The sequence below is a fragment of the Oncorhynchus mykiss genome, chromosome 18 (genome assembly GCF_057628025.1).
Source record: "Oncorhynchus mykiss isolate SJ-2025 chromosome 18, ASM5762802v1, whole genome shotgun sequence".
Taxonomy (NCBI): Eukaryota; Metazoa; Chordata; class Actinopteri; order Salmoniformes; family Salmonidae; genus Oncorhynchus; species Oncorhynchus mykiss.
In genome coordinates, this window is record NC_143039.1 from 45,973,121 (window position 1) to 45,996,644 (window position 23,524).

Genomic DNA, 23,524 nt, shown 5'->3' on the forward strand with positions numbered 1-23,524 from the left:
TTAACTTCTTCCAGTGTGAAGTAATTGGTAGCTTCCCCTACACTGGTCATAGTAATGTTACAGTTAAATATGATCGTGTTCAGTCCAGCTGGGGTTAAGAAATTTCCTTACGATCTTTACAGTAGTGCCGTAAATATAGGCTAGGTTGCCAAGCGACCATCTGATTTCAGGCTTAGGCCGCTCTACTGTAAAGTGAGGGGATCCACACAGAAGGTTAAAGTGAGTTCACCAAAACACGGTAAATAATTACATGTATACCATATTTACATAACGTTTGACAAGTCAACCCTAACATAATATTGTACATGCTTGCTCAACAAGAATGTGGGGGAAATTGTTTAGCAAGTGACCACACAGCGCGAACGGTCTTTCTTGTCGTTAAGCAAGCTAACTTTAGCTGTCTTTTACGTCAGTATGTTCGTTTATCAATACAATTAGCTAGCTAAACAGTTAGCTAGACAGCAAAGTCGAGTGAAATAAGTGCATGGCTGCCTAATATTGCTAGCCAGCATAGCTGGAATTAACGACGTTAATAATACTAGCTAGCTAGATAATGGGCTTGTATGAATGTCAAAATGCAACGTTGCTTTGGCTAGTTAGCTAGCTAACTTAACTCGTTAGGGCTGGCAAGCTGTAACGTTAGCTAGCTGGCAATCGCACGTTAAAGTGGGTCTGACAGTATTTTAGGAACATGAAATCTTATTAAAATCTGTTCATGTACACCCTCAGAAAGAATGACACTTTTTGAAACATGTTCTGACAAACGACTAACGTTACTTAGATGAGGTCATTTTCACAAGTTCTTAAGTGTTTGGGAATTGCATATACTAAGGCATTTGTGAAAATTATATAGCTAATAGTGGGAAAGCAGCCGTGCGTTTAGACAATTAGTAGACATTGCATTAAATAAAAACATACAGTACCAGTCAAAAGTTTTACACACCTACTCATTCCAGGTTTTTAAATATTATTTTTTTATTTATTTTTTTTAAAAACTGTTTTTACTTTCAGAGTAATAGTGAAGACAAAACTATGAAATAACACAAATGGAATAATCTAGTAACCAAAAAAGTGTTCAACAAATCAAAATAAAAGCCATCCTTTGCCTTGATGACAGCTTTGCACACTCTAAACCAGCTTCACAACGTTGTCACCTGGAATGCATTTGAATTAACAGGTGTGCGCCTTGTTAAATTGTGGAATACCAAGAAATGGATTGGTGAATTATATTAATCATGCATTGAACTGCATCCATCTATTCTGCTAACAATGCCTTAGTGTACACCTATCTATCTATACAGTACATTGTAGCCACTAATTGCACTGATGACAGCTTTGCACACTCTTGGCATTCTCTCAACCAGCTTCACCTGGAATGATTTTCCAACTGTCTTGAAGGACTAACCACATATGCTGAGCACTTGTTGGCTGCTTTTCCTTCACCCTGCAGTCCAAATCATCCCAAACCATTTCAATTGGGTTGTGGTCGGGTGATTGTGGAGGCCAGGTCTCCTGCTGCAGCACTCCATCACTCTCCTCCTTGGTAAAATAGCCCTTACACAGCCAGGAGATGTGTAGGGTCATTGTCCTGTTGAAAAACAAATGATAGTCCCACAAAGCGTAAACCAGATGGGATGGCGTATCACTACCTAATGTGGTGGTTGCCATGCTGGTTAAGTATGCCTAGAATTCTAAATAAATCAAGACTGTGTCACCAGCAAAGCACCATTACACCTCTTCCATGCTTCACAGTGGGAACCACACATGCAGAGATAATCTGTTCACCTATTCTGCATCTCACAAAGACATGGCAGTTGGAACCATAAAATAATAATAATCTCAAATTTGGACTCATCAGACCAAAGGACAGATTTCCACCGGTCTAATGTCCATTGCTCGTGCTTCTTGGCTCAAGCAAGTCTTCTTCTTCTTATTGGTGTCCTTCTAGTAGTGGTTTCTTGGCAGCAATTAAACCATGAAGGCCTGATTCACGCAGTCTCCTCTGAACAGTTTATGTTGAGATGTGTTTGTTACAGAGGCAGAGGCAACTCTGAGTCTTCTGTTCCTGTGGTGGTCCTCATGAGAGCCAGTTTCATAATAGCGCTGAATGGTTTTTGCGACTGCACTTGAAGAAACGTTAAGTTCTTTAAATGTTCTGCATTGACTGACCTTCATATCTTAAAGTAATGATGGACTTGATGATGCTTATTTGAGCTGTTCTTGCCATAATATGGACTTTGTCTTTTATCAAATAGTGCTTTCTTCTGTATACCACCCCTACCTTGTCACAACACAAGTAATTGGCTCAAACACATTAAGACGGAAAGAAATTACACAAATGAACTTTTAACAAGGCACACCTGTTAATTGAAATGCATTCCAGGTCCTCATGCAGCTGGTTGAGAGAATGCCAAGAGAGTGCAAAGCTGTCATCAAGGCAAAGGGTGGTTACTTTGAAGAATCTCAGATATAAAATATATTTTGGTTTAACACTTTTTTTTTGTTAGTACATGATTCCATATGTGTTATTTGATAGTTTTGATGTCTTCACTGTTATTCTACAATGTAGAAAATGTTAAAAATAAAGAAAAACCCTGGAATGAGTAGGTGTGTCAACTTTTGATTGGTACTGTACATTTGCTTAACTAGCTATAGCCTAATGTTAGCTAGCTAACATTGAACCTGGTTGCAGATTCATGCAGGGTAGTAACATCATGAGTTGGGATTATGGTTCATTGTGTACCTAGCTCGCTAGCTACTTGTTTTAACCAAAGAATTTACTATGCAAGTAACCATTTTGGGTGCATTCGAAAATTCAGTCTGTCCATCTGCTCCGATTTCAGAGCACTCTTGTCTGAGTGTGCCAGAGCGCAGAATAACTGATGAATTTATGAACCCTCAACACCAGCTGAATATGGCCGGTTTCAGTAAACGTAGGCTAAAAAGCATAATTCAATTATTGCCAGCAGCACAGTTGCACTCACCAACGCTCTGGATAAAATGAAAACAGCCTAACCAGCTCTGCTAGGTTGAGTAAAATGGTTAGAGTGGGGTGTTGTCTCATTATGTGTCTGGAAGTAGCTTGTAAGCTAGCCAATGATGTTAGCCAGTTAGTTTGGGTGCTTGACTGCCGTTGTGAGGTCAGAACGTTCGGATCAACCCTACTCATCGGCCAGAGCGTCCGGTTTGCTCTCCGAGAGTGATACATTTTGAATTTACGAATGGACAATCTGACCGCACAGTTGCAGTCACCAACGTTCTATATAACATAACAGCCTATCCAGCTCTGCTAGGGTGAGTAATGTTCAGTGAGCTGCCCTGTCATTTGTGTCTGAAAGTATCTATCTAGCAAGTTAGCTAGGGGGCTTGACTTGCTGTTAGTACAGAACGCTTGGATCAACCCTTAAAGAGATGGGTGGGGTTAAAGCTTAAGAGGGTGTGAACGATGCTAAATGGGTGTAGACAAAGAACTCTCCAGTAGTAAACTCAGCAAAAAAAGAAATGTCCCTTTTTCAGGACCATGTATTTCAAAGATAATTGGTAAAAACACAAATAACTTCACAGATCTTCATTGTAAAGGGTTTAAACACTGTTTCCCATGTGTGTTCAATGAACAATTAATGAACATGCACCTGTGGAACGGTCGTTAAGACACTAACAGTTATGAAAACTTAGGACACTAAAGAGGCCTTTCTATTGACTCTGAAAAACACCAAAAGAAAGATGCCCAGGGTCCCTGCTCATCTGCCTGAATGTGCCTTAGGCATGCTGCAAGGAGGCTTGAGGACTGCAGATGTGGCCAGGGAAATAAATTGCAATGTCTGTACTGTGAGACGCCTAAGACAGCACTACAGGGAGACAGGATGGACAGCTGATTTTCCTTCCAGTGGCAGGCCACGTGCAACAACACATGCACAGGTGCCCGAGTTACACCAGGAATGCACAATCCCTCCATCAGTGCTCAGACTATCCGCGAGAGGCTGGACTGAGGGCTTGTAGTCCTGTTGTAAGGCAGGTCCTCACCAGACATCACTGGCAACAACTTCACCTATGGGCACAAACCCACTGTTACCTGGACCAGACAGGACTGGCAAAAAGTGCTCTTCACTGACGAGTCGCAGTTTTGTCTCACCAGGGATGATGGTCGGATTTGCGTTTATTGTCGAAGGAATGAGCGTTACACCGAGGCCTTTACTCTGGAGGGGGAGGGTCCGTCATGGTCTGGGGCAATGTGTCACAGCATCATCGGACTGAGCTTGTTGCCATTGCAGGCAATCTCAACGCTGTGCGTTACAGGGAAGACTTCCTCCTCCCTCATGTGGTAGCCTTCCTGCAGGCTCATCCTGACATGACCCTCCAGCATGACAATGCCACCAGCCATACTGCTTGTTCTGTGCGTGATTTCCTGCAAGACAGGAATGTCAGTGTTCTGCCATGGCCAGCGTAGAGCCCAGATCTCAATCCCATTGAGCACGTCCTTGGACCTGTTGGATCAGAGGATGAGGGCTAGGGCCATACCCCCCAGAAATATCCGGTAACTTGCAGGTGCCTTGGTGGAAGAGTGGGTTAACATCACACAGCAAGAACTGGCACATCTGGTGCAGTCCATGAGGAGGATATGCATTGCAGTACTTAATGCAGCTGGTGGCCAGATACTGACTGTTACTTTTGATTTTGACCCCCCCCCCCCCCCCCCCCCCCCCCTTTGTTCAGGGACACATTATTCAATTTCTGTTAGTCACATGTCTGTGGAACTTGTTCAGTTTAGGTCTCAGTTGTTGAATCTTGTTATGTTCATAGAAATATTTACACGTAAAGTTTGCTGAAAATAAATCCAGTTGACAGTGAGAGGACGTTTCTTTTTTTGCTGGGTTTAGTACCAAAACATTGAAAAGGCAATTTTCTCAAAAGTGAGTTTACAAGTTTATTAACTTTCAAAGCAAAATTTCCTTCCCATTGTTCATAAACTGTAGGGTATGATATACCATTTTGGATAAAAGTAGAGACGCCAGAGCTACAATTTCAAATTTTGCTACAGCAGACCAATTTTGAGCTGGTCGGTCACATGTGGGAACTCCTTTAAGACTGTTGGAAAAGCATTCCAGGTGAAACTGGTTGAGAGAATGCCAAGGGTGTGCAAAGCTATCATCAAGGCAAAGGGTGGCTACTTTGAAGAATCTAAAATATTTGGTTACTACATGATACCATATGTGTTATTTCATAGTTTTGATGTCTTCACTAATATTCTACAATGTAGAAAATAGTCAAAAAATAAAGAACCTGTGAATGAGTAGGTGTGTCCAAAATGTTGACTGGTACTGTATGTGGACACCCCTTCAAATGAGTGGATTTGGCTATTTCAGCCACACACCCATGCAATCTTCATAACCAAACATTGGCAGTAGACTGGCCTTACTGAATAGCTCAGTGATTTTCAACGTGGTACCGTCATAGGATGCCACCTTATCAACAAGTCAGTTTGTCACATTTTGGCCTTGCAAGAGCTGCCCTATTATTAAACTGTGCTATTATTGTGAAGTGGAAACGTATAGGAGAAACCAAGTGCTGAAGTCCATAGCACGGAAAAATTCTGTCCTCGGTTGCAACACTCACCACAGAGTTCCAAACGGCCTCTGGAAGCAACGTCAGCACACTAACTGTTCATCGGGAGCTTCATGAAATGGGTTTCCATGGCCGAGCAGTTGCACATAAGTCTAAGATCATCATGCGCAATGCCAAGAGTGGTGTAAAGCTCTGCGCCATTGTACTCTGGAGCAGTGGAAACGCGTTCTTTGGACTGATGAATCATGCTTCACCATCTGGCAGTCTGACAGCCGAATCTGGGTTTGGAGGATGGAACTGAATTGGAACACCGACTGCGAGCCAGACCTAATCGCCCAACATCAGAGCCCGACCACACTAATGCTCTTGTGGCTGAATGGAAGCAAGTCCCTGCAGAAATGTTCCAACATCTAGTGGAAAGCCTTCCTAGAACAGTGGATGCTGTTTTAAGCAGCAAATGGGGGACCTACTCCATATTAATGCATATGATATTGGAATGAGGTGTTTGACCAGCAGGTGTCCACATACTTTTGGTCATGTAGTGTACGTCATGGAATGTGGAGTCCAATAGAACCTACTTCTGAAACCTCTTATAAAGTTGGTTTTGTAATATAAACTGAGATTATTATTTTTTTTACTGATATTATTATTTGTTTATTTCATATCTGCAAAGTAGTTAAACCGCTGTCAGTTCCACTTTAACTAGCTTGCCCATTCATGTACTGTAATACTAGCGCATATGGCTGGGTATGGCCCCAGTGTTCTCGAGAGTTAATGTTATCTAGTTCTACTGAACATTTGGCTATTGTTCTTGAATTTATATTGATGCTTCCAGTTTTATGAACAATAATGTACAGCTAGAGGGCTCTCTATACCAATGAGAAATGTCAGAGATTTAATGCACAGCCAACACATTGGGTGTATTCATTCGCCAATAGACCGTAACATTAGCAAACAGTTGCAAAATCTTTTGCAACTAAAATTAGTTTGCTTTGGACAAATTCAGGTGTGTGTCTCCCTGTTTTATTCAGTTTGTTTCTGCTTGGTTCCTAGTGAATACATCCCTTGTTATTATGGCCATAATAGCTCTAGAGAAAAGACAAAGAAACACAAAGGCCCCCTTTCTAATCAAAAACCTTAAGCATCACCTTTGCTCTTCTCTTCCCCCCCCCCATCCTGCAGCATCATGCCGTTCATCGACCTCCAGGGGAAGTTGGGTATCAACATGGACAAATGGATGTTGATCCAGGGTGGAGAGCAACCATATAAACGTGCGCCGCGCTGCCACGCCTTTGAGAAGGAGTGGATCGAGTGTGCAGATGGCATTGGTCAGACCCGTGCCAAAAAGGAGTGCAAGCTCGAGTTTGAGGACTTCTATGAGTGCATGCACAGAGAGAAGACGGTGAGTGTAAGACATCTGAGCTGAAGTGTGTGTGTGAACTGTGAAGATTTGATTGTGTGTGTGTTTCATGTCCTTTCCCCATAAACACTTGTGATTTCATCAACTAAGACCTGTTGAAGAGTTGTCAGTTGATGTCCATGTCTTTGATAAAATAACTGCTTGTCATCCTACATGGGTGTCCATGCTAGGGATGTGATAAATGGAAAAATGTTCTTAACATTTAAACATAAAATTCATACATTTCCACTAGAGGTTGAGCGATTAATCGGAATGGCCGATTTTAATTAGGGCCGATTTCAAGTTTTCACAACAATCGGAAATCGGTCATTTTGGAGGCAAATTTTCTTTTTTCTTTTCTTTTGTTATACACCTTTTGTTTAATCTTTATTTAACTAGGCAAGTCAGTAAAGAACACATTCTTATTTTCAATGACAGCCTAGGAACGGTGGGTTAACTGCCTTGTTCAGGGGCAGAATGACAGATTTTTACCCTGTCAGCTCAGGGATTCAATCTTGCAACCTTACGGTTAACTAGTCCAACGCTCTAACAACCTGCCTCACGAGGAGCCTGCCTGTTGCGCGAATGCAGTAAGAAGCCATGGTAAGTTGCTAGCTAGCATTAAACTTAATCAATCATAATCACTAGTTATAACTACACATGGTTGATGATATGTAATCGATGCAGTGCGCATTTGCGAAAAAGGACTCGTAGCTCCAATGTGTACCTAACCATAAACACCAATGCCTTTCTTAAAATCAATACACAGAAGTATATATTTTTAAACCTGCATATTTAGCTAAAAGAAATCAGGTTAGCAGGCAATTTTAAATTGTGTCACTTCTCTTGTGTTCATGGCACGAAGAGTCAGGGTATATGCAACATTTTGTGCCGCCTGGCTCATGGCGAACTAATTTGCCAGAATTTTACGTAGTTATGACATTGAAGCTTGTGCAATGTAACAGGAATATTTAGACTGATGTATGCCACCCGTTAGATAAAATACGGAACGGTTCCGTATTTCACTGAAAGAATAAACGTCTTGTTTTCGAGATGATAGTTTCCGGATTTGACCATATTAATGACCTAAGGCTCGTATTTCTGTGTGTTAAGTATGATTTAATAGAGCAGTCTGACTGAGCGATGGTAGGCACCAGCAGGCTCGTAAGCATTCATTCAAACAGCACTTTCGTGCGTTTTGCCAGCAGCTCGTCGCTGTGCTTCAAGCATTGAGCTGTTTATGACTTCAAGCCTATCAACTCCCGAGATTAGGCTGGTGTAACGATGTGATGTGAAATGGCTAGCTAGTTAGCGGGGTGCGCGCTAATAGCGTTTCAAACGTTCTGAGACTTGGAGTAGTTGTTCCCCTTGCTCTGCATGGGTAACGCTGCTTCGAGGGTGGCTGTTGTCGTTGTGTTCCTGGTTCAAGCCCAGGTAGGAGCGAGGCGAGGTACGGAAGCTATACTGTTACACTGGCAATACTAAAGTGCCTATAAGAACATCCAATAGTCAAAAGTATTTGAAATACAAATGGTATAGAGAGAAATAGTCCTATAATAACCACAACCTAAAACTTCTTACCTGGGAATATTGAAGACTCATGTTAAAAGGAACCACCAGCTTTCATATGTTCTCATGTTCTGAGCAAGGAACTGAAACGTTAGCTTTCTTACATGGCACATATTGCACTTTTACTTTCTTCTCCAACACTTTGTTTTTGCATTATTTAAACCAAATTGAACATGTTTCATTATTTGAGGCTAAATCGATTTTATTGATGTATTATATTAAGTTAAAATAAGTGTTCATTCAGTATTGTTGTAATTGTCATTATTACAAATACATGCTAAAAATCGTCCGATTAATCGGTATCGGCTTTTTTTTGTCCTCCAATAATCGGTATCAGCGTTGAAAAATCCAAATCGGTCGACCTCTAATTTCCACGCAAACTCACAATGAAGCTGAACTGCTGTCAGCAACGGTCTGTGTCTCACGGTGCGTCCCTTTCAGAAGGTTAAGCTTTGCATCTGTACTACCATTACTGTACCGCAATTCCACTTTGCAAAGTTTGAATTTCCTTCTCATTTAACTTCTCAAAGTATTGCCATACAGTGCTGTCGATTGCCTTTCTCTGCCATTTTCCAACACTTAACGACAATGACGTAGTAGTGGAGAGTCAACTCAAATAATTGTTCCCTTGTACGTCGACTCCTATTTCTGAGGGTCAAGATTCGTAGCGGAATCGACTCCTAAGATTCAGTATTTTTGGAGGAGACTGATTACCTGCATCTTTCATTGGGAGCTAGCAAGAGACGGACGGAGAGATAGGGATGGGCACACTATAGGCAGGACTCGCACCTTCAGTATAGCAGGGCAAATTATCAATGAATAGCCTAGGATATTGACATAAACGAGAAGCAACACTTCTCACACAATCACATAAAGTATCTGCACGGGTTCGCGTCATGCTGTTTACATCGTGGTAGCCAGGGCACCAAAACAGCAGAGAAGTTGAGCCTTGTGCTTCAACGCTCTTATTGTTGCGGAAATTGTCCCACTATGCTGTTTACTTTCTGCATCTACGTAAAATAAAATGTTTTTCAGTGAGGGATTTTTCTAAATATTAAGGATCCCAATTTCCTTTAAACATTTTAATGTTTAAACGTTCACACCCTTAGTCCATCCTGTCCAGCTCTACCTTTTTTTCATTGACTTCATGGATAGTTGGAGAAAGCTTTGCTGTTGATTAGCAAATGATTGTCAAGACTTATAGGAGATTATTTTGTTGTTTGACTGTTTTTGTTGTTAAAAATACATTGAGTTGATCAATGAAGAGAATTGTGGTTTTGATCAGCAATGAGCTGAAAAAACACAACAATACCTCCTAAGAAGTTTTGAGCTTTCCCCCCCCCCAAAAAAAAAGTTTGACAGCCTCTCTCAATATTTCCTCTGAATGTGCAGTAAGTGTCTGACGTGGATATCTCTCTCACTCTCGTGCATCTCTTTCTCTCTTTCTGTGTCTGTAGCACAAGAGGCTGTATGAGATCCGTAAGCAGCGGGACAAGATGGTGAAGGAGGGCACCTACCAGACCCCAGCTCACCACACTGGCGCTCAGGCTGACAACAGGCCTTGGCCCTATTTGACCTTGTATGTATTTGACAAGGTGTGTCCCCAACTTGTGTATACTAATTTTTATTCAGATATCACTTTATTGTTCGTGTCTACCCCTGTACAAGTTTGCAAATAAATATTATTGATCGTGAACCTTGTGTATTGACTTTCTCTTTCTCCTTTTTTAGGTACAGTGTAGGGAGAGATGACTGGAAGAAAGGGACAGAAACGTGAAGGTGATTTATAATATGTGCACTCAGGTTTCAGTTTGATGTTCACTATTTGCGCCCTCCCAAAAAAGTTTGACAGCCTCTCTCAATATTTCCTCTGAATGTGCAGTAAGTGTCTGACGTGGATATCTCTCACTCTCTGTGTTTCTCGGGGCTGCAGGTAGCCTAGTGGTTGGTGTTGGATTAGTAACCGAAAGGTTGCAAGATCAAATCCCCGAGCTGACAAGGTAAAAATCTATCGTTCCTAGGCCGTCATTGAAAATAAGAATTTGTTCTTAACTGTTAAATAAAGGTAAAATAAATAAATATTTATGATCTTGGTTTTGAATGTGTTAATACTACCGATTTGTATTCAATTATTTGTAATACCACACTAACTACACAATACCAGACAATATTTTTTGGAGTGTGAACTTATTATTTACAACCCCAGTTTGAGACTGACATAATGATTTCAAATTAGCCTACTTGTTTTGGGACGCAAATGGCTACAGGTGAAGTACTACAGGACTACCGACATGAGAGTAGTGAGAATATTTTCTTCACATACCTGTACAGTGTTTTCAGAAAGTATTCCTATCCCTTGACTTTTTACAAATTTTGTTATGTTACAGCCTGAATTCAAAATGGATTAAATAGATTTTTTTTGTCTCTCGCCCATCTACGCACAATATCCCATAAAGACAAAGTGAATTAAAATATATATATATATTGTTGCAAATGTATTGAAAATTAAATGGATATCTCATTTACATAAGTATTCACACACCTGAGTCTACTTTGTTGAAGCATCTTTACAGCCCTGTCTTTCTTGGTACGTCTCTAAGAGCTTTCCCCACCTGGATTGTGCAACATTTACACATTCTTTTGAAAATTCTTTAAGATCTGTGATATTGGTTGTTGATCATTGCAAGACAACGATTTTCAGGTCTTGCTATAGATTTTCAAGTAGATTTAAGTAAAACCTAACTCAGCCACTCAAGAACATTCATTGGCTTCTTGGTAAGCAACTCCAATGTAGATTTAGCCTTTTGTGTTTTAGGTTGTTGCCCTGCTGAAAGAGAATTCATCTCCCAGTGTCTGGTGGAAAGCAGACTGAACCAGGTTTTCCTCTAGGATTTTGCCTGTGCTTATCTCCATTGTTTATTTTTATCTTGAAACAGTCCTTAACGATTACAAGTATACCCATAACATGATGCAGCCACTATATTTAAAATATAGAGAGTGGTACACAGTAATATGTTGTATGTTTGGGGTAAATCCAATATTACTTTGTATTGAGGACAAAAAGTGAATTGCTTTGCCACATTGTAGTATTCCTTTAGTGCCCTGTTGTAAACAGGATACATGTTTTGGAATATTTTTGTTCTTTACAGGCTTCCTTCTTTTCCCCTCAGTCAATTAGGTTAGTATTGTGGAGTAACTACAATGTTGATCCATCCTCAGTTTTCTCCTATCACAGACATGTTTTACAGTCACCATTGGCCTCAGGGTGAAATCCCTGAGTGGATTTCCTTCTCTCCGACAACCGAGTATCTGTGTAGTAACTGGGTGTATTGATACACCATCCAAAGTGGAATTAATAACTTTGCCATGCTCAAAGGGATATTCAATGTCTGCTTAATTTATTTTGACCCATCTATCAACAGGTGCCTTTCTTTGCGAGGCATTGGAAAACCTCCCTGGTCTTTGTGGTTGTATCTGTGTTTGAAATTCACTGCTTAACTGAGGGAGGGACCTTACAGATAATTGTGTGTGGTTACAGAGATGGGGTAGTCGTTTAAAAATCATGTTAGACTTATTGCACACAGGGAGTCCATGCAATTTATTATGTGACTTGGTAAGCACATTTTTACTCCTGAACTTATTTAGGCTTTCCATAACAAAGGGGTTGAAAATAACTTATTGACTTGACATTTCAGCTTTTCATTCTTAATTAGTAAAAATGTTGAAAAACATTACACTGGCATTGTGGGTAGGCCAGTGATAACCAGCTAAATTAATCTTTTTGAAGAAAATAAACATGAGACTTCAAGAAATATCTTGTTATAGCAACTCTCCATAAGCCAGACTTGCTTGGGAAGTAAGGGATTGATGAAATCTGAAATGCACTCAACTCTAAACCATGTGACCTAATTCTGGTAAATAACAGAGTCCATGGATTAGTTGAGAAATGCTCCCAAGGGACAGCTTCTCCTGATGAAAGCTAAATATGAATGGATGCACTCTGACACCCTCATTCAATTACCAAGTGTTTCACTAGCGCTTATGAGATTCTCCATGTCACCACAAGGTGGTGCCAAAAGCCAAGGAATTACTACAAAACCTACCATCTACCTAATGTCAAATTACATTTAAAGTAGATAGACTTCTGTTACAATGCTTGACAAATGTTACAGAGAAGTCCATGTGTTTAGTAGCAACAAAAATAAAGGGTTTCTTACTTGCTGATATACAGTGGAAAATTAAGTATTATGGAGTGACGTTGGCCTCGGCCTTAATCACAAGGATTTTGTTTTTTTAATTAATAACAGATACTAGAGATGGCAATACTGTCACAATATAGCCTAGAAACAGTTTTGATGAAGTGTGTGATTGAGGGATGGGCGAGGGCGGGAGATGGAGAGGCGCAGCGGCGTCACTACAGACCCTGGTTCGATCCCGGGCTGTATCATAACCGGACGTGATCGGGAGTCGCATAGGGTGGCGCACAATTGCCCAGCGTCGTCCGGGTTCGGGGATGGTTTAGCGGGGTAGGCCCTCATTGTAAAATAACTGACTTGCCTAGTAAAATAAAACAATTCAAATATGGATTTTTCATACACGCCAAAAGATTGCCTCTGGTCCTGACTCACGTCAAAGTGTTACACCATTACTGTTCTGAATCACGTCAGAGCCTGGGGTTACACTATATCTAGACCGTGTGACAAGGTGAAAAGCAACAATATGGGATAGATCTAGGCTTATCATCAAGTTTTTGGGATAGGGGATTGTCTGCCTGTCTGGTTAGCACGGCATTTTCTTTTACAAAACTATAGGCCTATTGTGCTACTTTATTGCCTTGCAGTTGACCTGTTTTATTGTCAATTACAGAAATGCGCTTTTCCCTTATTTTGATTAACTTAATGTAAAAGGACACTTTATTATAGGCCTATCAGTAAATTGAAGCAGTCTAATGTTGTTACCTTCCACAGCCCAAAGTTATGCTACCTTCCGAAACAAGTCTCCAGTCTAGGTTGCAAAATTGCACTGCTTTTCATTTGGCCTTTGTTTGATTAAAACATCAGCAGCGAGCCTAGTTAATCCTGAACTGTCGGACAACATTCCGCCGCGTTCTCTGACGGCTCGGCGGATGGAGGGAGGATCATTCTTTCAAGCTTTTCTCCAGGCCGGACAAACTGGCCTCTCCTGTAGGACTGGGAAGGTCCTGCAACTACAAACGAACCTACAAAACTCAGTTACATAAATACATATTGGAGGGGTCAGGAGAAATAGGAGAATAGGGATGATAGATCAATGGATTAAGGATTAATATGATCACATGCAAAACCTATTGCAAAAGCAGTAGCTAAACAGCCATTTCGTGTTTGCTATGCATCCACAAATATTCCAAATGTAAACGCCCCTTCCAAAAAAATACCGTGCGTCGTCGTGCCAGTTGCTCGTGCGCGAATCGTGCTGCTGAGCCCCAGATGACGTTGAAACACCGAAATTCATTTTTCTCCTCAATAAAAATCTCCAATAGCTATGGGTTAAATGTTAAACCTGTTAAATTGCCTACACATTTATATGAGGTCAGGAGAGAGAGGGAGAGCGAAAGTTGGCGGATGAGAGTGAGGGGGGGGGGGGGGGGGGGTGTTGAGACAGGAAAGAACGGGAGAAGGAAGGAGGGGAATAGACAGCCATTACCGAATCACGGTCGTGGTATTCATCTCTTCCTTGTCCCGGTTCGGTACAAACGGTTGAGTCGCAGCCCTGGTCAGACAGTCTGTATCTAAACGTGCGTCCGAAAGAGGAGAGAAGGTTGTCGTGAGGAGGGAGATAACACAGCATCCCTGTCTCTGTAATCCTATAGGATATTCGGACTCGGGAACCGCTATTCTCCGGTAAGGTTTCGGTGTCGCGCAACACAGCATGTGTAATCTGAATCATATTGACAGCCGTTTTAGATTGTGAAATACATATGATACAATACATGTATTATGGTTGGTTTTCTGTTGCATTTTAATTACCGATGTGGTAAAACTATTCCCATAGCCTGACGTCAAATATCTGTTCTTATTTGCGTAGTAATAAATCGATCTTAATGTAATTCATAAAATTACTGGTCTAATTCATCTATTAGGAATTGTTATTATTTTGGTTAGATAAAAACATGAGGTATCCCATATGCCTATCAAAATCGATTTTTTTTTATCCAGGCTTGCTCCTGGTTTAGGTGCTTTGTGTTTGAAAATGAGAAATGAGAAGGGGTTGGAAGGGTTTCTACGTCCAACAGCCTGACAATGTTATTCTACTAATGAGAAAGACACAAAAGACACACGTAACAGACGGATGAACGTTATTAGCCCGTTCTGCAGGCATTGTGGACAAATAGCTCCAGTATGCTCCTTGACTTTGTTCCCCGCGACAATTCCAAATAGGACCGATGCTCAAATGCATACCTTTACCGCTACATATTAAAGCACTTGCTTCTCTTTTCCTTACAACAGACACCTCCTCTTCTACAGAGCATAACATTCCCAAGGCCTATTGTAATTTCGTTAAGTCCATAGCCATATGCAAGAGGTGGTTATTCAAGCTATTGTAATTTATGTCACAATAGCTTCGATTTCTGAATAGAAGTAGGTGTCCTTGATTACGATAATGTAATTAATTACAGGTGATAATACCATGGGGACCGTGCATCCATCGTAATACATCTCTAGAGCGGCATCAAGGAATGTTCTACATTTATAGTCTGTTTTTACACAAGCTGTCTATGTTCAGCAGTCCTCACACCAAAGGCTGTCTGGAAAATAGCAAAAATCTGTGCTACGGGTGAAAGCAAGTTTCAGGGGTCCCCCGTTGATTCACACACCAGATGGCTTTTCCTTTTGTGAGCAGCCTTGTGTTGATCATAAATCATAAGCTAACACGGTCAGTTTGTCTGTCTAGCCCACACTAGTCAAAGTAAATAAACAATCAAGTAGTCATCAGTGTCCCATTTTAAACCAGAATGATATTTTTCTCCTTTTCCGTGAGACACTTCACACTCGTTGCCGAATATTATGTCTACTACTCTCACACCTTTTTTCAGCTGCAGTGCCCCCTCATTTAATTACATATTCAAGAATCAGGGAATTACCACCATGAAACTATATGGAATAAAATGTCACAGAGGTGGCACTGTTCTGTGTTGTATTTGCTGTAAAAAAAAAAAAAACATGGAAGTAATGTCCGTCTGTATCTGCCTGCCTGCCCTTCCTGCTGTCTGTCTGTCTGTCTGTCTGTCTGTCTGTCTGTCTACTCGATCGCATCTGGCCATTTGCCTCTGAATTGCCTTGTTCCTCCCATGCACTATGTGTCTTGTCATGACAGGCAGGTACACCAGAGAGACATCATCATTACAGTCCAACAACATCATTATACTGGTAGCTACACAACATAACAGGCGGTGTGTGCAGAATGATAAGCCAACCAACCGAAAAGAGCTTCTGGATATCAGGACAGCGATTACTCACCTCGTTAAAGAGAAATTATTTGTCCAGAATGACTCGGACGCAAAGGATTGACTTCAGACACTGGACAAGGACCAAATCCATGTCATTCGCATGAAGAAGAGACAGAGATATCGGGGACGTAGGTCGGGGTGCCTTGTAAGAATCCAACGACAAGTGGGTAATCCGCCTCTACCATCAGTCCTATTAGCCAACGTGCAATCATTGGATAACAAACTGGATGTTATCCGATCAAGCTTATCCTACCAACAGGACATTAAAAACGGCAATATCTGTGTCTCAATATATTTAATTTGTGATTTTCATGAATAGGAACATTTTCTAGATATATTTATGTCCGCTGCGTTATGCTAATTAGTTTGAGGCGATGATTACGCTCCCGCATGCGGGATGGGTAGTATCAATAAGTTTTAAGGAAGTCTCAAGGTTTTGCTCACCTGAGGTAGAGTATCTCATGATAAGCTGTAGACCACATTATTTTCCAAGAGTGTTTTCATCTATATTTTTCGTAGCTGTCTATTTACCACCACAAACCGATGCTGGCACTAAGACAGCTCTCAATGAGCTGTATAAGGCCATAAGCAAACAAGAAAATGCTCATCCAGAGGCGGCTCTCCTAGTGGCCGGGGACTTTAATGCAGGGAAACTTAAATCCCTTTTACCTAATTTCTACCAGCGTGTTACATGTGAGCCCAGAAGGAAAACAATCTCTAGACCACCTTTACTCCACACACAGAGACACGTAAAAAGCTCTCCCTCGCCCTCCATTTGGCAAATCTGACCTTAACTCTTTCCTCATGATTCCTGCTTACAAGCAAAAACTAAAGCAGGAAGTACCAGTGACTCGCTCAATACGGAAGTGGTCAGATGACGCAGATGCTAAGCTACAGGACTGTTTTGCTAGCACAGACTGGAATATGTATTGGGATTCTTCCGATGGCATTGAGGAGTACACAACATCAGTCACTGGCTTCATCAATAAGTGTATCGATGACGTTGTCCCTGCAGTGACCGTAGGTACATACCCCAACCAGAAGCCATGGATTACAGGCTACATCTGCACTGAGCTAAAGGGTAGAGCTGCTGTTTTCAAGGAGCGGGACTCTAACCCGGAAGCTTATAAGAAATCTCGCTATGCCTTCTGACGAACCATCAAACAGGCAAAGCGTCAATACAGGACTAAGATTGAATCCTACTACACCAGTTCTGACGCTCATCAGATGTGGCAGGACTTGCAAACTATTACAGACTACAAAGGGAAGCACATCCACGAGCTGCTCAGTGACACGAGCTTACCAGATGAGCTAAATGACTTCTATGCTCGCTTCGAGGCAAGAAACACTGAAGCATGCATGAGACCATCAGCTGTTCTGGACGACTGTGTGATCATGCTCTCCAATGCGAGTAAGACCATTAAACAGGTCAACATTCACAAGGCCGCAGAGCCAGACGGATTACCAAGTGTCTTCTTGACAAGTGTCTTCACTGACATTTTCAACCTGTCCCGACTGAGTCTGTAATACCAACATGTTTCAAGCAGACCACCATAGTCCTTGTGCCCAAGAACACCAAGGTAACCTGCTTAAATGACTACCGATCCATAGCACTCACGTCTGTAGCCATGAAGTGCTTTGAAAGGCTGGCCATGGCTCACATCAACACCATTATCTCAGAAACCCTAGACCCAGTCTAATTTGCATACTGCCCCAACAGATCCACAGATTATGCAATCTCTATTGCGCTCCACACTGCCCTTTCCCACCTGGACAAAGGAACACCTATTTGAGAATGCTAATCATTGACTACAGCTCAATGTTCAACACCATAGTGCCCTCAAAGATCATCACTAAGCTAAGAACCCTGGGACAAAACACCTCTCTCTGCAACTGGATCCTGGACATCCTGACGGTCCGCCCCCAGGTGGTAAGGGTAGGTAACAACACATCTGCCACGCTGATCCTCAACACGTGGGCCCCTCAGGGGTGCATGCTCAGTACCCTCCTCTACTCCCAGTTCACCCATGACTGTATGGCAAGCACGACTCCAACACCACCATTAAGTTTCACGATGGTACAATAGTGGTAGGGCTGATCACCGACAACGATGAGACAGCCTACAGGGAGGAGGTCAGAGACCTGGCAGTGTGGTGCCAGCATAACAACCTCTCCCTCAACGTGATCAAGACAAATGAGATGATCGTGGACTACAGGAAAAGGAGGGCCGAGCACGCCCCCATTCTTATTGACGGGGCTGTAGTGGAGCAGGTTGAGCGCTTCAAGTTCCTTGGTGTCCGCATCACCAAAGAACTCTCATGGTCCAAACACACCAAGACAGTCGTGAAGAGGTGACAACAACGCCTATTCCCCCTCAGGAGACTGAAAAGATTTGGCATGGGTATTCAGATCCTCAAAAAGTTCTACAGCTGCACTGTCGAGAGCGTTACATCACCTCTTGGTATGTCAGCTGCTCAAGGCCCTAACAATTGCCAAAGACTCCAGCCACCCTAGTCATAGACTGTTCTCTCTGCTACCACACTGCATGCAGTACCTGAGCGCCAAGTCTAGGTCCAAAAGGCTTCTTAACAGTTTCTACCCCCAATTCATAAGACTCCTAAACAGCTCATCAAATGGCTACCCGGAATATTTGCATTGACCCCCCCCCCCACCCACATTTTTACGCTGCTGCTACTCTCTGTTTATTATCTATACATAGTTTCTTTACTTACATGTACTGTACATATTACCTCAATTACCTGGACTAACCTGTGCCCCCGCACATTGACTCTGTACCGGTACCCCCTGTATATAGTCTCCACATTGACTCTGTACCGGTACCCCCTGTAAAAATCCTCCACATTGACTCTGTACCGGTACCCCCTGTATATAGTCTCCACATTGACTCTGTACCGGTACCCCCTGTATATATCCTCCACATTGACTCTGTACCGGTACCCCCTGTATATATCCTCCACATTGACTCTGTACCGGTACCCCCTGTATATATCCTCCACATTGACTCTGTACCGGTACCCCCTGTATATATCCTCCACATTGACTCTGTACCGGTACCCCCTGTATATAGTCTCCACATTGACTCTGTACCGGTACCCCCTGTATATATCATCCACATTGACTCTGTACCGGTACCCCCTGTATATATCCTCCACATTGACTCTGTACCGGTACCCCCTGTATATAACCTCCACATTGACTCTGTACTGGTACCCCCTGTATATAGCCTCCACATTGACTCTGTACCGGTACCCCCTGTATATAGTCTCCACATTGACTCTGTACCGGTACCCCCTGTATATATCCTCCACATTGACTCTGTACCGGTACCCCCTGTATATAGTCTCCACATTGACTCTGTACCGGTACCCCCTGTATATATCCTCCACATTGACTCTGTACCGGTACCCCCTGTATATAGCCTCCACATTGACTCTGTACCGGTACCCCCTGTATATATCCTCCACATTGACTCTGTACCGGTACCCCCTGTATATAGTCTCCACATTGACTCTGTACCGGTACCCCCTGTATATATCCTCCACATTGACTCTGTACCGGTACCCCCTGTATATAACCTCCACATTGACTCTGTACCGGTACCCCCTGTATATAGCCTCCACATTGACTCTGTACCGGTACCCCCTGTATATAGTCTCCACATTGACTCTGTACCGGTACCCCCTGTATATATCCTCCACATTGACTCTGTACCGGTACCCCCTGTATATAGCCTCCACATTGATTCTGTACCGGTACCCCCTGTATATATCCTCCACATTGACTCTGTACCGGTACCCCCTGTATATAGCCTCCACATTGACTCTGTACCGGTACCCCCTGTATATATCCTCCACATTGACTCTGCACCGGTACCCCCTGTATATAGCCTCCACATTGACTCTGTACCGGTACCCCCTGTATATAGCCTCGTTGCTGTTATTTTATTGTTGCTCTTTAATTGTTTGTCATTTTTCTATTTTCTTATTTGTTTTAATCTTTTTTTCTTCTTTAGTTTATGTGAGTATACACAGTTGAAGTCGGAAGTTTTCATACACCTTAGCAAAATACATTTAAACTCAGTTTTAGTGTATGTAAACTTCTGACCCACTGGAATTGTGATACAGTGAATTCTAAGTGAAATAATCTGTCTGTAAACAATTTTTGGAAAAATTACTTGTCATGATTAGATGTTCTAACCGACTTGCCAAAACTATAGTTTGTAAATGATACATTTGTGGAGTGGTTGAAAAACAAGTTTTAATGACTCCAACCTTAGTGTATGTAAACTTCCGACTTCAACTGTACTTTCTTGACACTTATTTTTCTTAAAACTGCATTGTTGGTTAAGGGCTTGTATGTAAGCATTTCACTGTGAGGTCTACACCTGTTGTATTCGGCACAAGTGATTTGATTTGACACACACGCACATATGCGCAGTGCAGGTTGACGTTTATTGTCTTGAGTCTTGTCCTAGTGGCAGAAATGAGCGATTTCCCCTTAGATAGGCCAGCTGCAAAGTCTTGTAAACATTTATTTAAAAAATATTTACCTCTTTGGTCTTAATTTAAGGTTAGGGTTACGCATCAGGGTTGGCAGTGTGGTTAACATTTGGGTTAAGGTTAGGTAAAAAATCAGATTTTCTGACTTTGTGGCTGTGCTAGCTAGTGACCACTTTGCAGCGCTGCCTCCAGAACAAGAAAAAAAATGCTAACCTGCATATTGAGTACACAAACGCCCTCTCTCCTTTCTCCCTCTCTCCCATGTTAATTTCCCTCAGACAGTCAACTCCAGCAGCACCTCAATGGCAGTGACTTATGACAGTGGCTTTCTGTATTGGAGCATATCTGGATCGCCAGTGAGTCGGGGTTGAGAGTCTAGTCAGTGTTACTCATAGCTGGAGGCCTATATCTATGAGGATCGCTCAACTGTCTCCAAGATCATTCATGCATGTACACAAAACCATGTGGATTATATGCCTTTATGCCTAGGTAACCCTACTATCTGTTCAACTATCAATGAGGCTTCAACAGCTGTTCATCGGTAAGTCGGTCCATAGACTATGAAGGAATGCTGTTTTGGAATCACTCTGTCTCAGCTGTGGATGGGAACACCCTGTATCCATGGCCATGCAAACCCGGAAGCCTCGTTACATCTTATAAATCAACCCAGTCAACTGTTCTGCGTCCTTCATGGTGCAACTCCAACAGCTGTTGTCGGGGGGAGAGTGGGAGAGAGAGGGAAGAGGACTGAGACTGAGACAGAGAGAGGGAAGAGGACTGAGACTGAGACAGAGAGAGGGGGAGAGGAAAGAGAACTGAGACAGAAAGGGAGGAGAAAGAGGGAAGAAGACTGAAAGATCGAGAGAGAGGGAAGAGGACTGTGACAGAGAGGGAGAGAAAGGAGGGGGCTGTTTTGGAGAGGTAATTATTGAATAATTAAGATTTTTTTCAGACTTTTCAGCCTTTTCTTTCAAAAGCTGTCTTCCTTTCACGCGATGCCACATGAAGGCATAATGACACAGAGTGGCTTTGAATCCCCCATTCTGTCTCTATTTATACACCACCGGCTCCGGTCGCCTCAGAACCAACACTCTGTCAGGCAGCAGCAGGGAAACTGAGTGATCCAACGGCACGCTGAGGATGCTGGGAAGGGACATGCTGGAGGAAGTGGGGCAGGCATTCTGCCCAGGGCTAGACTAGTACAAGGAAATTCGCCACAGTTACCACAGATGGAAATAGTAGTTAGCTTGTTTGCCTTACGACTCACATATCAATGAAATATTTACACTACCTAACCACTGCTACAGTAGTAAGGGTGTTTGTATAAAATTATGGATAGAAAGCCAAAACTCTTTCAAAAAAAATACTCTTCCTTATTTAGATAAAAATGGAAAACCGTGGTGATTTTGTGGTCAACTAGGACCCTCATGAGACGTAAAACTGCAAAGGTCTGGTCTGAAAAATAGCTGAATAAAACCAGAATCAAATCGTGTCAGTCATTTAGCATGACTGGGTCAGCCTTTAGACAGTAAAACCCATTCAAAGTCCCCAGACACCACTGTGCTGAGGTCAGTGGTATTGATCCCCAATATGATGGACAGAGCCCGAGTCCATGCTCCCGTGGGTCCCATCCACATGCAGCTGATCACAGAAGAACTCAATGCTCCTCAGCTCCTCTCTCTGCATGACTCGAGTAGAGAATCCAGTATCGACCAGGACCCAGACTGTATTAATATAATCTGGAGCGAGGGTATTCGATCAACCTGTCCCTTGGTCTTTCCACATCATTACTTCAGTGACTCAGCAGTTGAACCATCTTCATCATGACCCCAAGATGCACCTGTCAATCATCTATTATGAATGTAGATTAATGGAAGTCATACTGCTCTTGTTTGTTGCCAAAGTTGCTTGAAAGATGCTCAATTGTCCTGATTTCGTCCTTTTCCTGTCCTTCTCCATTGACTATTGATTGAAGTGTGGTGTGGTTTCACAACCGCCCCAGTGATGCTGTGATGTCTAGCCATCCTCTTTGCCTTTATGTCAATCATCTTCATCTTGGAAGTTGAGTAATGGTTTTCTGCTGTCATATTACTTTGAACTCGTCCAACTCATTGAGCATCATTGAGACCTGGCAGTTTTGTTAACCTAATTCTTCCTCCATCCTCCTCCCTATTGTCGTCACCATTAGTTTACCACATCGTGTTGTAACCTAGGTGACTTAAACTAATTACAAGAAGCCTTGCATTATTCGTAAACTATGCCAGATTACACTGTGGATGATGAATTACACAGCATTGCCTATCTCTCATACTTCCTTTCTTTTCTCTGTCCTCCCTTTCCCCCCCCCCCTTTACCCTGCCGTTATTTCTACCACCTCCCCCACACTCTTCCCCATCTCTTCTCTTTTACTCCATTCCCTCTTTTCTTCCAGCCCTCCGGCGTGATGGAGTCCTCGGACGAGGAGACACTGAGCGAGCGCTCCTACGTTAGCGAGAGGAGCGAGCGGTCTTTGCGTAGCGAGCGCTCGGGGGGCTCCCTGTCCCCCTGCCCGTCCGGACTCCAAGGCCCCTCTGGGGACACCCTACCCTGGAACCGACCGTCCAGACACGAGAGAGGAGAAAGGAGAAAGAGGAAAACCCACAACTCTGTGCTGGACCCGGCCGAGAGGGCGGTGGTGCGGGTTGCAGGTAGGACATTTGGGAAGTATGTACTTCTACAAAACTCACCTGTAGAGGGTATACCTGCAGAGATGGGAACTGATAATGGTCCCCCTTCATTCGGGGAAGACAGAAGGCAAATGTGTGGCAATGTTTTCCTTACAACGTCAAGCATTTTATTACACATTGGAATATTGTTAAGTCTAATGTAGAGCTATCTTTGTAATGATTGTGCTGTATGGGAGGGAGTGGCGAGGATGAGGCTACATCTCTCCACCCCTCTATACCCTTATGAATGTGGATGTGGGTTGGGAGTGCAAAAAAAACATAT

The 23,524-nt window shown here is 42.6% G+C and overlaps 2 protein-coding genes across 15 annotated transcripts in view; both read left to right on the forward strand.

Annotated features, from left to right (window-relative positions):
- The first annotated feature begins 89 nt into the window (after window positions 1-89).
- LOC110496158 (NADH dehydrogenase [ubiquinone] iron-sulfur protein 5) lies at window positions 90-11,060 on the forward strand. 7 transcript variants are annotated; one of them, XM_090208543.1, is made up of 5 exons: window positions 112-238; window positions 6,745-6,964; window positions 9,988-10,125; window positions 10,262-10,309; window positions 10,464-11,060. In XM_090208543.1, the coding sequence occupies exons 2-4, from the start codon at window positions 6,749-6,751 to the stop codon at window positions 10,280-10,282; spliced, it is 375 nt and encodes a 124-aa protein (XP_090064669.1). In that variant the 5' UTR covers window positions 112-238; window positions 6,745-6,748; the 3' UTR covers window positions 10,283-10,309; window positions 10,464-11,060. The 7 variants fall into 7 exon arrangements, with proteins under 7 accessions (XP_036808572.2, XP_090064669.1, XP_090064667.1 ...); XM_090208541.1 differs by having other exon boundaries at window positions 9,988-10,109; XM_090208544.1 differs by having other exon boundaries at window positions 138-219.
- A 3,103-nt stretch (window positions 11,061-14,163) lies between these two features.
- LOC110496159 (microtubule-actin cross-linking factor 1) overlaps window positions 14,164-23,524 on the forward strand; it is a 271,227-nt gene continuing 261,866 nt past the window's right edge. For 5 of the 8 annotated variants that reach the window (XM_090208561.1, XM_090208575.1, XM_090208563.1 and 2 more), the window contains exons 1-2: window positions 14,164-14,409; window positions 22,968-23,223. In XM_090208561.1, the coding sequence (XP_090064687.1) occupies window positions 22,980-23,223 (244 nt within the window). In that variant the 5' untranslated portion in view covers window positions 14,164-14,409; window positions 22,968-22,979. Of the gene's footprint in view, window positions 14,410-20,814; window positions 21,458-22,967; window positions 23,224-23,524 lie in introns of those variants that run through there. The other 3 variants (XM_090208564.1, XM_090208578.1, XM_090208562.1) reach the window with 2 other exon arrangements.